Source organism: Tympanuchus pallidicinctus, unplaced genomic scaffold, assembly GCF_026119805.1.
Source record: "Tympanuchus pallidicinctus isolate F22 unplaced genomic scaffold, pur_lepc_1.0 scaffold1, whole genome shotgun sequence".
In the NCBI taxonomy this organism is placed as follows: domain Eukaryota; kingdom Metazoa; phylum Chordata; class Aves; order Galliformes; family Phasianidae; genus Tympanuchus; species Tympanuchus pallidicinctus.
Window position 1 is genome coordinate 84,440,855 of NW_026294618.1, and position 14,458 is coordinate 84,455,312.

Genomic DNA, 14,458 nt, shown 5'->3' on the forward strand with positions numbered 1-14,458 from the left:
TAGCTTGCTTTTAAGAGCATAAGTGTCCCTCAGAAAATAAAGCAATTCATAAATGTAGCCAAATGTGGAGTGGTCAAAACATTCTCTGTATGCAATAATTAAGAACATTATAAAAATGCACTTATTCCATATACCAAAATGTTTGTTTCTGCCTTACTAATGAAGCTTAATGAACCTAATGTTTTAACATGCAGTCTGTTAGAAAGCTTTCATTGGCTCTCCTTGGCTAATTAGTATCGACACAGCAAACAGGCCCTATCGGTATCAGACCATTAGTCTGGCTGTATATACAGTGTAAACATATCTTTATTATCTGGCCTCGTGACAAGCCATCTGCTGAAGAAACAATGGAGTGATTTAGCAGATGTTAGCATTGAACGATAAAAGCATCCATTTAGTAGAATCTTGCAGCTATAGGGCAGACTATACAGGGTTATGTGGTGCAGAGTGGGCACACAGTTCCTATCTATAATTTGTAGTCAAAGTTGCAGGAAAATGATAAAACCATGCTATTGTGGATTTATAATTGTAGTCTCGTTTAGAAATGCAAGTAGTAATTAACTTGAAATCGGCATTATACACCAGAATTTACATTCCTGCTGGGTTTGAAATGCTGTTTTAATAGCAGTTTGTTTTCCCTACATGAAATTACCTAAGGGTCTTTTGTGTTGTTTCATTGTAGATGCTATTAGCGTTCTAACAGAGATGAAAGAGAAGGACGTTCCGATCTCGGATAGAGCGGTTGCATCTTTCTTCCGCCTTCTTAATGCCGCTGCCATCCGAGGTGAAGTTGAAACAGTGAATCGGTTGCATGAGACCATTGTGAACCTCGGGTTGGCAGAAACTGCTGCCCTTTATTCCCCTCTGATTACAGTTCACCTTGAAAAGTAAGCTATGTTTGGGCTGTAGATGAATTAAGTAATGATACTTCTGTTAAAGTGACCTTTGTACGCTATAAATAGTAGCATTCATGTTGGAAAGTGCTTATGTCTGCAAACATACACATGCTTATAATGCTTTAAGTAATCTTGGAGTAGTAATGAATGGTTTGCTAAGTTAGGTAAGTTGGTTTTCACCAGTTGTACATCACGTGGTACTGATATGGGAACAACGGCTATGTTTTATGGACATCAAAAGGAAATGGCTGCTTACTGAAATATGCTTGCCAGTAAGTTGGTTTTAAAGTCTGTTTGACAAGATGGCTATACAGAGTATGATGGATATACTTAGCTCTTGAGGTTAAGTAGTATGCATTTTCTCAACAAAACCATTATTTTACTGCACCATACGGTAATCTCAGGTGAATTGAAGAACACTTTTTGGACATGGAAATATTTTAAATTAAATTTTGTGGATATCAGATAATTTTACATTGTTGCCTGTGGGGTGGTGAATTTAAAATTGAAGAAAAGTACTCTCTAGTTTGTCTACTGTGATTTTTTTTTTTTTCTTTTTTTTTTTTTCTCTGTGTGCTTTTAATACCTTTTAATATAGAAGAGGAAGCTCCTGCACTTGTTCTGGCAGGAAGTGGAGGTTCATGCACTCATTCTGGCAGGAAGTACCTGTAATTTCTTGTCATGTTCCTATGCTTAACTTTTTCACGGAGGTGCAGGATATTTGAATTAACGTATATAAGAAGTATATAGCAAGTGCTTACTGAAATTGAGCTAAGAATCACTTTTAACTTTCCATACCGTATGCACAGTCCTTTTTTTCCTTAGTATGTCATTTATGTTGTCATGCAGTTTTAACGTCTTCCAACAACAGCAACTGATAAGCTTCTTACAGTGTGTTTCATGTATATCAAATGTTACTGATTTAAATATAATAAATATATTAAAATATATTAAATATAATAACATACCTATGAAATAAGTGAATATTTCATAGTATTGTGCTTGTAAGTCAGCCTCAAAGATGCATATTAACGAAACGTTAATGTGCAGAGATTTTTAGAACTTGTAAATATTTTGGACATGTAAAAACGTATTTTCTGCATTCAAAATTCTCATCAAAAAGGTTTCCAATTATGGAAGGTTTCCAAATGTACCAATTCCTGTTGGTACATACATATTTTTTTCTGAAAATAGCATTTTAGTAGATCGGTCAGCGGAAGTGCAGGGTGCAGTCAGCAACACTGCCTTGATTATATCACAAGATGAGGCAGATGTTTGTGAAAGTAATTTAACTGCAGTCATATGTAACTAATGTGTTGGAAAAATATCTGATATGCTTTATACTGCACAGTAAGTGTGGTTGCTTTTACATAATTGCTTTATGTACGTTGACATGTAGAGTTGTACATGGTAGTACTACATTCTCTTCACTTGAGGAAGTGTATGGATGGTTATATGATGTGATCGTGTGTAGATGAGACAATGAAAACATTGTTTTAGCTTGCTTCCTCATTCTTTTGGGTTAAAATTATTTGCAAAAGTAAAAAAAGAAGACTTTTTTTGTATCTTTTTCTTGTTTGTTTTATTATTTTCAATGAAGAGATTTTTGAGACTAGACTTTTCAAGAAGAAAATAATTTCATACTGTAGAACTGTAGGACTACAGAGTCATTGGTACTTACCTGTATGACTCTTAATATATGTCATATATACACATAGATATGGTACAAAGAAAGCTTATTTTCTCTTCTTTTTGCCTTCTTAGAAGTGGAGAGACAAAACAGCAAAGTATTTTTCTACACACTTACCTTTGGAATAATAATTGCATTTTACTGTTTTTTGTGTTGGAAGTGTTAAGAGTTTTTCAAAGTTCTGATTGACTGAAGTAAGCGTTAGTCATTTCTTTCAGCAATAGTGCTTACTATTTGCCATCCTACAGCTCAAGTATCATACTGAAATGTTGTCATTTAGCTGCAGGTTGTCAGCATGCCTCTGAAATTAGCTGTGGAGCGTTTTTTCATGTTGCATAGTATTGGTTGCACTGGTGTTTTGTGTTCTTAATTTAATTCAAACTTTTTAATTGCTTGTAAAGGAATCTGTGATTTCCTTTTGAAGATTTTGACAATTGTAGGATTAAATATTTACATGTACCCCTCTTCTCTGTACATAGCCATAATTTTTCTAAAATTCTTGTTAAATTGCAGTGCATGTTGAAAATGAGAATTTACAGCCGAGCATGGAAAAGGAGAAAACAATCATTGCTGATTATTGTCTGCTACTGTGCTGTACAGTACTTTGATAGTACCTATTTTCCACAGAAGAAATAAACAGATGCAATAATTACTGGTAATTTTTTTCTTCAAGAAAGATGTGCAAGCCGTACAGCCAAAAATAGATGTATTTAATCTCATGAGAAACTTGATATGGTTTCCATCTTGACATAATTTTATTAGTGCTCCCTATTGTAAAATATTATCTCTGGGGAAAGAATCAAAGCAAAACATGTTGAGGTATTAAAATTTACACATATTCTAGACTGGACCAACAAAACGTTCTGTGGTTTTAAGTCTGAACACTGAACACAAGTGGGTTAATAGCTCTGTTTTTATGATTATCATATTGTAATGCAGCGCTGTCCGTCCGTTAAAGCATTGTGTGCTGGTTTGTGATTAGTTACACATAAAGCCATATTTACTTGGCTTCTGATGTAGCAGTTAGTGTGAATACTCTGCCTTGACATTTTTTCTTTTGTTTTCACAGAGTTAAATTCACCTGTGATTCTGTTTGAGAAAATTCTGTAGCGCACAAGTTAATTTACTTTTTAAATAGGCATTTTCTAAAATTAGGATGTATTTTTAGAGAAAAGCCATCTCTGGTAGGGACAGTTTCTCTAATTTGTAGCAGCTTTATTTCAAATATTTGCATTAAAACTCTTTATGTCTTGCAATGAAATTAAGGATGTTTGGCTCTCTTACTCCATTATTGCAATTAGGAATTTAGCATCATCAGTGCCAAAGGACAAAAGTGTCTCATTTGCCCTATGGGGACAGGGCAGTGATAAGATGATTTTTCGTCAAGGATCATTGGGTCGTAATTAAGTTACATTCATGGCTATTGCTTTTTGAAGGATGATTGGTAAATGACAGGCTTCATGTGCTTGGTGCGGACAGTGTTCACTAGGGTTTTTTCTCCCTCTGTCAGAAAATCCTGTTGAGTCTGATAATGTAAATGTGGCATTTTATTCTGAACAAAAGAGCAGGGAAATGAGCTATCTTGTCTAATCATTCAGTTGTTTAACACCGACTTCCAGTTTAGACTCAATTGGCTGGAAAGCACTTGACATGTGAAGTTAGTGCTGTTCGGAACGCATGTTTGAGTAAATTTTAAAGTAAGTGACAGCTAAATTGTACCTAGGGAAATTACAAAGCCTTCAACACAGTTAATTTTTTGGGGAGGATTAGTTGTAATTGCAACACCAGTCTCCTTGAAGATTCCTTAGTATAGCAAATGAACAGAAAAACATTTAGCTCTTTCAAGAGCCCGTTCTCTTTTAACGGAATAATTTTTGTAAAGCTGATTGTACCTTGCTGAATTGACTTCTCTCTACGCTAACATCTGCTTCAGATTTGCAGAGAGGGATTTGTTTTACCAGTCTACCCTCCACCCCCACCCCAGAGAGTCCCTTTTTTCTTTCTACCTCTCTAGCGGTTTCAGGTTTGAGAGCTTTTCAATCAGTAAACCCCTTAGGTAAATTGCCACTTCACTAAAGCTTTATGCATAATGTTGCAGCACTTCATTCCAATTAAAATCAATATTTGGAGTCTTATTTTTATCAGGCAGACTCTCTGGTTGGGAAAGTTGTTTATTGCAAGTAAAAGGTTTAGCTTCAATGCTACGTTCTTGAAGCAGGAGGGGAGTGGCGTGTTGAAATTGAAGGGGGTTGTTATATGCATGCATGATGTTACAGCCAGTCTTGCTTTAGCATGTTCTGAAAACTCAGAGACATCTGAGTCACTTGCTCTCCTTAGATAGGTTCATGTGAGTAAAACTGCCCCTGCAGATATTTTGAGGTTTGTGCTCATGAGGCCTTGGACTTGATATGCATTTTAAACAGAAAACGAATGAATCCAAAAACTCGGGTAATCCTAACTGTGGCTCCTATTTAGTTGAAAATTAATGGCAAATTGGGACTTTAACTGAGTTATAGAAGAGGCAAGCATAGTACAGTCATGAGTGTGGCTCCTCCTGTCGCTTGGAAATAATAGTATAGATCAGTTTTTAAATGTGCTTTGGTGAGGGGGAGAAATGCACAAAATCTGATGTGTAATCCATATTAGTCTTTAATAGAATAGTACTTGTAATTAACTGAAAGAAACCTGTAGAATCTGGCCACCTGATAATGAGGCATGGATTATGTGTTCATGTTTTAAACAATAGTTTTGTGCCAGCTACCACTGAAAGTCAGATTTTTCAATGTGGCAGTGAGTACATAGACATTATTTCTTTTTGTGACTTGAGCCACAAAAATTAAACCATAATTTTGGACTGGGCTTTTATTTTAGTGGTGTAGTAAGTAGTTCTATGGCGAGATAAAAGGGTTTTTGGCATGTATAAGTTTCTACAAAAAGACTGCCGAGTATTTTCAAATGCACAGCTATTTGTTGCCTTTAAATGCTTATGCCTAAATATCATTTTCTAGAAATGCAGGCATTTTTCTCTTTATTCAGCTTTTTTTTTTTTTTTTTTTTTTTTAAAGTTAGTGACTCATAACAAGAAACATGCTAAAATCTTACCTACACTTGAAATTTGAAAGCTCTAGTAGGTTCCTGATTTTCATTGTATTTTTCTAACAGGACTTTCTTACAAAAGTTATTGCTAGGATGTACTCAGGATTAATTGCAGTTTGTGACAGTTGTGAGATCCTGCAAGTTGTTAAGTAAATCACATGAGTTTAAGTACAAGCATAAGATGGGTATTTTTTACCCTTGCGGTGATAGTACTAATAATTTCTTTTTAGAGGCTGAACTTTTGTGCATTTGTTTTATATTTGTTCTGTTGTTCATTTGTTTTATTTATTTACTGCTGGAATGCAATGGAACAAATGTCAGATTTTGATTTTTGTCGGATCAGAGCCAAATGTCTAGTATACAAGTGTATAAAATATTGACCTCTTTTAGTGCGGACTTATTCTAGAACCTATTTGCCATAAGTACCAGTAACAAGTACAGTATTTCCATTTTTGTAATCTTAGTTCTTTACTGACATTTTTTTTCTCTGCGTATACGGTATTAATGCTTCCAGAAATACACACTTAAAGACTAGAAAACTCTTAATGCTCCCGTTTGAATGACATTCCAATTATTCATTCATTTATTGATAGCTTTGACCTAAAAACAGTCACTTTAATCCTTTAGGAATGGAGCTGAGGCAATAGTATGGCTGCTTGAGCATCAATCTGAAAAGCTAGATTTATCACTGGAAACTTTCATTTGAATGTACAAATGTTGTTGTGCCTCCTCACAAACAACAGCAGTTTTCTGCAAGACTGTGGTGGTATTTTTTTTTTTTTTTTTTAAGATGTTAACTGAACTTGCATCTAAAGTAGGAGAAAAATACTGATTATATAAAGCTTTATATCTCTCTGTGGTAACTACCATAGTATTTCTCTTTTATGACAGTAATCTAGCCTGCAACAGCTACTTGCAGTTTTGAAATTAACCTGTAATTTAGTCTTCACCCCAAATGACAAAAATTCAAATGACTTCATGGGGTGCCAGAAGATGCACTGTAAACAGGGCTCAGTAAGGGGGATAAGGTAGAAATCTGTCATCTTGAGTTCATTTTCAGAACACCAGTATTGCTGAGCAAAATGAATTCTTCTGTATTTTACTCTTTAAGAAAAATGTTAAAATATTAGCTTCGACAAAGATAGTAGCATGTAGTAGCCTAGAAAGTTCATTCTATGAAAAAGCAAAATGTGTGCTGCACAAGAACTGCACTAGGAGACATCTGAATTTGTCTTTTTTTTTTCTTTTTTAATATCTTAATTTGTTAAGTTTGAATTGATTGATAATAAAGCTGCTTCAGGAATGCAAAATCTCGATCTTAAGTCACTTTTATAGCCTTCGACTGCCACTATTGAGTGATTTTTTTTTTATTTTTATTTTTTAAACTCACCTACTGTCAATCATCCTGAATTTGATAGTCCTTTTGAAATCTAAAATTCAGTTTTATTGACTGTTTGTCTACTTACTATGTCTTGTGTGTGTTCTCTTCGTTTCATTTGTTTCAGTTTAAACTTTTTATTTCAAAGAGTAACTACACACTGTTTTGTCACTCTTTCAGTGGTTGTCCTCTTCTTTGATTGGTTTGTAATCCTTTTCAAAAGTCATTTGCAGAAAGTGATTTCATTCTTTTAAATGCACCATGTTAAAAGCTACATTTGCTGGTTATTCTTCAATTCCAGATCCGATTGGTTTTATGGCTTTTCAGTTTTACATTACGAAGGCTTTAATAATGTATGCATAGTGGGGAAAAATGTGACTGTGGACTAAGGTACCAAATGGAAATACTGTACCTGTTATGAGTGTTCACAATATGAAGACTTGTGAATAAGTCTGCATTTAAGGAAGTCAGTATCTTATGCACTAATTTACTAGTACTGTGACTTTGTCTGTTATGGATAGGTCAGCATAAAATACATTCTGGTGTGTTAATTTATGGTTAAATTCAGTGCAAAAAGAAGAATACACTTTCATCAAAGAAAATGTGCATTGGATTATGACTTTTACATGGAATGGAAAGATGGTGACCTGTAGTTGTGTTGAAAGAATACAAATGGGAATCAGTCTGGTGATTAATAACTAGTTTGTGAAAGTGTAAAACAAATGTAAAGCAATCTAAACAGCTTTGTTCAACTTGGCTGACTCTAAAGTTTTATACTGAAATAAAAATTCTGTAGAAAAATTTTAAGGAGTCTGTAAATTACCTGAATGTGTCTGAACAAAGACATTTGGAGGTACTATGATGTGCACAATGTTATGTGTTAACAAGAAAAACAGCTCGTGTAAACTGAAATTTCTGCGGAATTAGTATCTTGTCACAATAATACGTGTCAGAACTTCAGAATTGTATTTCAAAAACGAAATGCATGTAATGATGCAGAGTATTTGCACCTTTGGCTGATTTGTCATGAACAGTGATCATGCGTTCAAAAATTATACAGCTGTGAGGTTTGAATATAAAACTGTAAGTCTGTTCTCATTTATTTGGCTATCATGTGTATGTTATACTTGCTTGTAGTAAAACTTTGTCAGTTACTTATAACTATGGTATTAAAATAACTATAGCTTGCATGTGGTTTCTCCTTCAAATTTTCCAGGGCTGAAGTGCCTGCACTGCTAAGTTTTGCTATTGAAATGTCTAGTTGTTTATTCTTGTTTTGTTTCTTTCTACAAGGGATGACATGCCTGCTGCTCTGGAAGCTTTAATGGACTGTTATAAGAAGCATGGTAAAATCCTCCAGCTTCATAACATCTACTGTAGACTGATAGAAAAGGGAGATACTGAACTCCTGCAAAAAGGTTGGTTGCATATTGTCTAGTATGACCTAGTATGGGTGGCAGAACACTGGAACCGGCTGCCAGGGGAGGTTCTGGATTCTCCTGGATGTCTACCTGTGCAGCCTGCTGTTAGGGGCCTGCTTTGCAGGGAGGCTGGACTCAATGGTCCCTGGAGGTCACTTCCAGCCCCTACAGTTCTGTGATCTGGTTATATGGAGTTTTCTGGAATGTTTTTTTTTTTTTTTTTTGTTTTTTCCATGATCTGTATATAATTTCTTTAGACAGAAAGAACAAAATAATGTGTGTTTATGTTACTTTAAAGCAATTAAACAATGTCTACATTATTCAGATTGAAAAACTGTTGTTAATTTTAAGTGCAGAAGAAACCTAATAATTGGGCAATGTAGCAGCAAGTTCTTAAAGATCAGTGCTAATACTTGTTTCAGATACATATTTATGTATAACAGATTTTTTTATATTAAAAACTAATGTATATAAAACACTTTTCCACGTTTGTTTTTCAAACAGTCATGTATTAGAGAAATCTCAAATTTGTAGTCAATGCAGAATGCAAACATCTGCCTTTTTTGTTGTGTATAATTGAAAATGTAGCATGGCTAAACAGAAAAACAATATAACCATGCTCAACCATAAAAATGCAACAAATTGTGTAGTATGCTTTGATCATACCGTATGTTTCAAAATGTATTTTCGTGTGTGTGTGTATGTATGGAGTTTTGTAATGCTTAGAAAATGTTAGTTTTAAGAATATTTGACATGCACATTAAAATATTGCAATTTTTTAATTAAATTAATCCTTTTTCATTCAGTTTCAGATTTTATAAGCAGCGAATATGGTGACATGATGGCTCTTTATGATCTCTTCTTCGCCTTCTTGCAAACAGGAAAATACAAAGAGGCCAGGAAGGTTATTGAGGTAGCATTTTAACTCTGTTACTCTATTCGTGCAGCCATCCAGACTCTTAATTAGAAACATTTAAAGTTTTTAACCTTTAATTAGACTTGTTCTGATTCATGTTAATAGAATTCAATCCCAATAATGAAAAAAAAGAAAAAGCCTCGACCAGCTTTATATTGTATAATTACAGTTCAGAAGAGAAAGTCTTGTTATATATTGAAATTGTTTCCTCACTTTTTCAAATTTGCTGTTATATATCAAAATGATATTTGCATATTAAATATCGGATTGCGAAACAATTAAATTAAACAGGCATTCCTGGGTGTAAAGTTGCTAATCCTCTTTTCGAAGGAATTCTTTGTTCTTAAAAGCACTGGAATTTAATTTGCTGCAGACCATGCTCAGATTTATTTGTAATGCTTGTCTACAAGTTAATCAGCCAAACAAGTGCTGTCTGCTACTGTTTGGCATTTAATTTAGCATTTCTTCTTTCTCGTTCTCTCTCTTTTTCAGGATAGTAAGCAGCTTATAGGAAGTGGTAGGTGACAAACTTGGTCTATTTAGGATTAGTATATTTTATCTAGACTTGATTGAAATTGTGCTTACTGAAATTGATAAGTCAAAGGGGCAGCTGCAGAATCTGCCCAGATTGTGATTATTTTTCTTCCTAACAGTCATATGTTTTTAAAATACTGCATAAGTTTTAAAGTTAATGTGTGGGAGAAGGGATCTTACAGAAAAAAAAAAAACTTAGTCCTTATCATTTTTGTTGTAAACAACTCTGTTACCTCATTTTTTTTCTTCCTAAGTTACAGTATGCTTTTTTTTTTTATATAATTTTTAAAATATTTGAGATACCACTTGAATTATTTTCCAATAGAAATCTTGTACTTACAGAATGTGTGCTTGTCTGTGGTAGTACTGAGCACAATATTGAAACATCAGTATTTCTGCTCAGAGATGGTTTTTTAGAGCTCATATTAGTACAGAAGAACAGAGGTATCAGTATCAAACAGAAGGTGACACTGAGCAGTTCAGCTGTTATGATAATGATTAAAACACAAGGAGGTACAAATTTGTGATCTCAGAACTGGAAGTAAGAATTTCTTAGATCCTGGCATTTAATTTGTTAACATCTTCTATTAGTGGCTACAATTCAGCATGTAATGAATAGGACAGTAAGCAAATTATCAAATTGTTTATACATTAAAATTTTTTGCTGTTTGTGTCAGTTTATCTTTGGAAGTATTTAGTATTAGGTGTTTGACCATGAGGTGTTAGTAACCACAGACAGACATAAACATTCATTTCAACACCTGATATCTGGAGAGAAAATGAAATTTATCATGTCTTTTTATGCTCGTTAGAGTAGGATTTTTTGTTCTTACTTGAGCTTAGTATATGCTGTCGGAAAATTGTTTTTTAATTTTCTAAATCTTTATAATACAGAACTTCAGTTAAGAATAGCATGCACATATGAGGGCTGCTCCAAAAGTAATGCCTTGTATTTTATTTTATTGGCCAATAGTGTCAGAGGCAGATGTTGGTGGTATGACAGTAGAGGTCGAACCTTCCCATCAGTATCCCGCTCCATGTAGTTGCTATGCAACATCCAGTAAAGATGATCAAATTTGGAGTCACTTTGCTTTTTAGAATTTGTTATATAATGGACATGGGCTGTCTGTCAGGAAATACTTCTATCATGTACTGTTGTGGTGATCAATTAGTTTTAGTAGTAACATTTCTTAGAGAAGTATCTGAAGAGTTAATAAAGGGGATCTAAAAGGGCATAGGAATGAACCTAGAAGAAAAAAAAAGTAGGAGCTAAGGAATTAAAGACCAGAGAGGATGTGGTCTTTTGGGTGATGTGTTTATTCATCAGTAATCACATTTAAGTTGTATCTCCTGCTTGCTTTTGCTTCTTCTAAAAATCAAGAGTCTACTGGATGCTCATGTGAAAGTGACACCTGCTGCTTTGAAAAATTTGCAACTCAAAACCCCAGGATAAGAAAACAATTTTTAAATCTAAATCTTTGATTAAAATAGAACTGAATGGCAGTAGTGAGAAAGGAAAGAGAAGATTTGAGTGAGATTATAAAATAAATGGGTCATGAAGTTGTGTATGTACTTAATCTCTCATGGTGAATGTGTTGTGCGTGCATGTGTATAAGCTCATATTGTGGGATGTTGTCATAACCAGAAAGCTCTGGGGGTGCATCTGCTTGTTGGAAGGGCAGGAAGACTGCTTTAAGCAGAGCGTGATAGATTAATAGAAAAGAGATAAGGCAAAAAAAATGCGCGCCTAATAACAGAACAAGTAAATTGAAATACATGGCAGCTTGATGTTGCAAGTCTCTCTTGAAGCAATGCAAGACAAGAGAAACTGTGAAAGAAGGCTTGAGGAGGAGATGCAGCTAGTTTCTAAGACATCGTACTTTGATAAGCTAACAGTTTGAGATGTTGCTAGGCCGTCTTGTTAAGATCTTGAAGTCTGTTCTCATATGTTTTGTGGCATGTAACTAGAAATACTCAGAGACAGAACCTCCAAATGATGTATTGTTAGCTTCTCTGTAAGGGGAAGGTCTGCTTTTTTTTTTTTCCTTGCTATGCCTGGCAATTACTGAATGCTTGAAGCTGTGCTGGTAGGTGAATGTGTTGGTAGATGTTCTGAATCTAAGGCAGAATAAAAATTCTATGATTGCATGCTATAGTACATCAAAGCATGACTTAGTCTTCAGTTCTTAATTGTATCTCTAATAAGTCAGATTTTCTTATGAGTCCTTCAAAGGTAATCATTCTGCAGCAGTCATAGGTACCCCTCTCTTTTCACTCCTTGACATGAAGTCACTTACTAGCTTGTGTTCACTTGGAGTGCACAGTATGGCTTTCATGTCAACAGCGATAAGTCTAGTTATGCAAAACTTTTTTCAATTACATTTAAAAACAAGAGAATTATGTTAACTTTTTTTTTTTTTTTTTACTCTAAATGCATTAAAATTGAAGGCTAAAAGAAGCAGTGGAATCCCATTAAATGAGATTCGGGCCTGTCTTCTAAAATGTTGCCTTATTTTGGTAATATCTGATCAAATTTTCTCATGAAGAGTGTTTATGTGTAGTTCTTCATGTATGTTCCTCCATCGCTTCAAGTACTGGAACCAAGAATCTAGATGAGTTACTTGACCTAGTGCTCTTTTCAATGACCCCTCCACTTACCAGAGCCTAGTCCTCCCCAATCCCTCCAGTCCATATCTGCTTACTTATTGCTAGAACTGGAAACTCTGAATTCCATTACGTGTACTTTGTAGTCAACTGTTAATCTTGCTGCTTTGTTTAACTTGAGAATGATACATGCAGCATTGCTAACAGAGTCTATGTAAGGTATGTTATTATTGTAAAAAATTGTAAAAGAATGCACCTGAAGCTTCAGGCTATCATGACAGGCAGTATTCTTTATAGAAATTCTCTTCTGTTGTGTCTTGTATGATTCTATTTTCTTTAAGGTGAACAAAATTGTTTTATAAAGCGATTTTGTAAAACATGCTTAAAAAGGGGAAATGAAAAAAATTAGTGAGACTATCTTAAATCTTTTCTTTCTTCTGGGCTTATACAAGTCCATGGGAAAAGTTAGTTAGGTGCTTATGGACTCTTCTCATAAGAACTAGGAGTTGATAGAGACTTTTTTCCTGACAGATATTTGAAGTCTTCCTGGATTAAATCACATGAGCTAGTAAATTAAAGTCGTTCCTTTAGTAAAACAGTAAAAGCTCTTGTTTCTGCTCTGTTTGTAGTTTTACTGCAAATGAAAGCTAAGAGAGGATTACTGTATTTAGGATTGGGAAAAATCGCAGAACCGTATGGCAGAGTTTTTAATACAAAACCAACCTATACCAGTTCACTAGCACAAGAGGAACCTCCTTTGAAAATGTTAATGCACGCTGCATGGCTTCAGAATTTTTATTAAATTTTGTGTGAAGTTTTCCCTCACTTTCTGCCCTTATATTAAAAAGTATCACGCATACTTAATAGGCGTGTTATACCAGCATGTTATACCATCTCTAACATCTCAAGGTGTTTTTGTGAAGAATTGAAGGACAAACTAGCTGTGAAGTATTTTTAATGAAATGTGTTTCCAGTGTCAATAAATGCAAGAAAAAGCATTTGTTGCTGGAATTCAAGACCTGACAAAAGAACTATTTCAGGTGAGTTTAGTGTATAGGAATATATCAACAGATGTCAAGTTAATTCATGAGGTAAATAGATTTAAGCAAAGAATTGTGACATCCGCTGTCAGCAGACCTCGAGATACCAGTTGCCATTGGATTTAATCTACCATAAAAACAATGATAATATTTCTACTTGATATTGAGAGATTACAACCTTCTTTCATCCAGATTGCTTTTAATAAGAATCTACATCATAAAATGGAGCCTTGCTGATTTTATTCTGGAGATGGACTATTGGGTGAAGATGCTTTCTTCGTTTGTGACGGCAGGATTTAGGTTTTTTAATATGTGGTTTAGTGACGGTTACACCCAGTGTCGGAAATTACCCACAAACATTTTTGGTCTGCTTCAGAAAAGAATAGAGGTAGTTAGAAAATTTAAACGTTTTTGAAAGCGTAATGCAAATTGTTTTAGTATGGTGGTTAGAGATATAGTGGTCTGAGGTAGGGTAGTTTGTAGAGGGTGTAATAGCTTTTATTAGAGTAACTGTATACAGCTAGGACGGAGAGGAAAGGATGAAGAACTCTTAGGCATGCAAGCCCTATAATTAGAAGAAAAGATTATTTTTTTCTTATTGTTGAGTCCTATTAGTTTAATAAATGCATTACTTCTCCTTATGAAACTGGACTCTGATACAGCTATTATTGAAGCTGGATTTTGTTTGTGCCCATGAATGGGTGTATGAAATAAAAAAAAAAAATGTTCTTCCTAATTCAATGCCTGTTACTCAGAAGATCTTAAATACTGTTTGTTTGTTTTTTTGAAGAAAGTAAATGAATGTGTTTTGAATAAGTAAATTTAATTCACTGCTCCCAGTGGAAAAACAAAGGAGATGCCTAATGAATTAATTCCTTCCAGA

At 34.4% G+C, this 14,458-nt stretch overlaps 1 protein-coding gene across 1 annotated transcript in view; it reads left to right on the plus strand.

Moving 5' to 3' along the window:
• The window catches only part of LRPPRC (leucine rich pentatricopeptide repeat containing), an 87,121-nt gene that overhangs the window by 40,944 nt on the left and 31,719 nt on the right, over positions 1-14,458 (plus strand). The window contains exons 23-25 of the mRNA XM_052689758.1: positions 683-887; positions 8,354-8,478; positions 9,288-9,394. Of these exons, the coding sequence (XP_052545718.1) occupies positions 683-887; positions 8,354-8,478; positions 9,288-9,394 (437 nt within the window). The remainder of the gene's footprint in view (positions 1-682; positions 888-8,353; positions 8,479-9,287; positions 9,395-14,458) is intronic.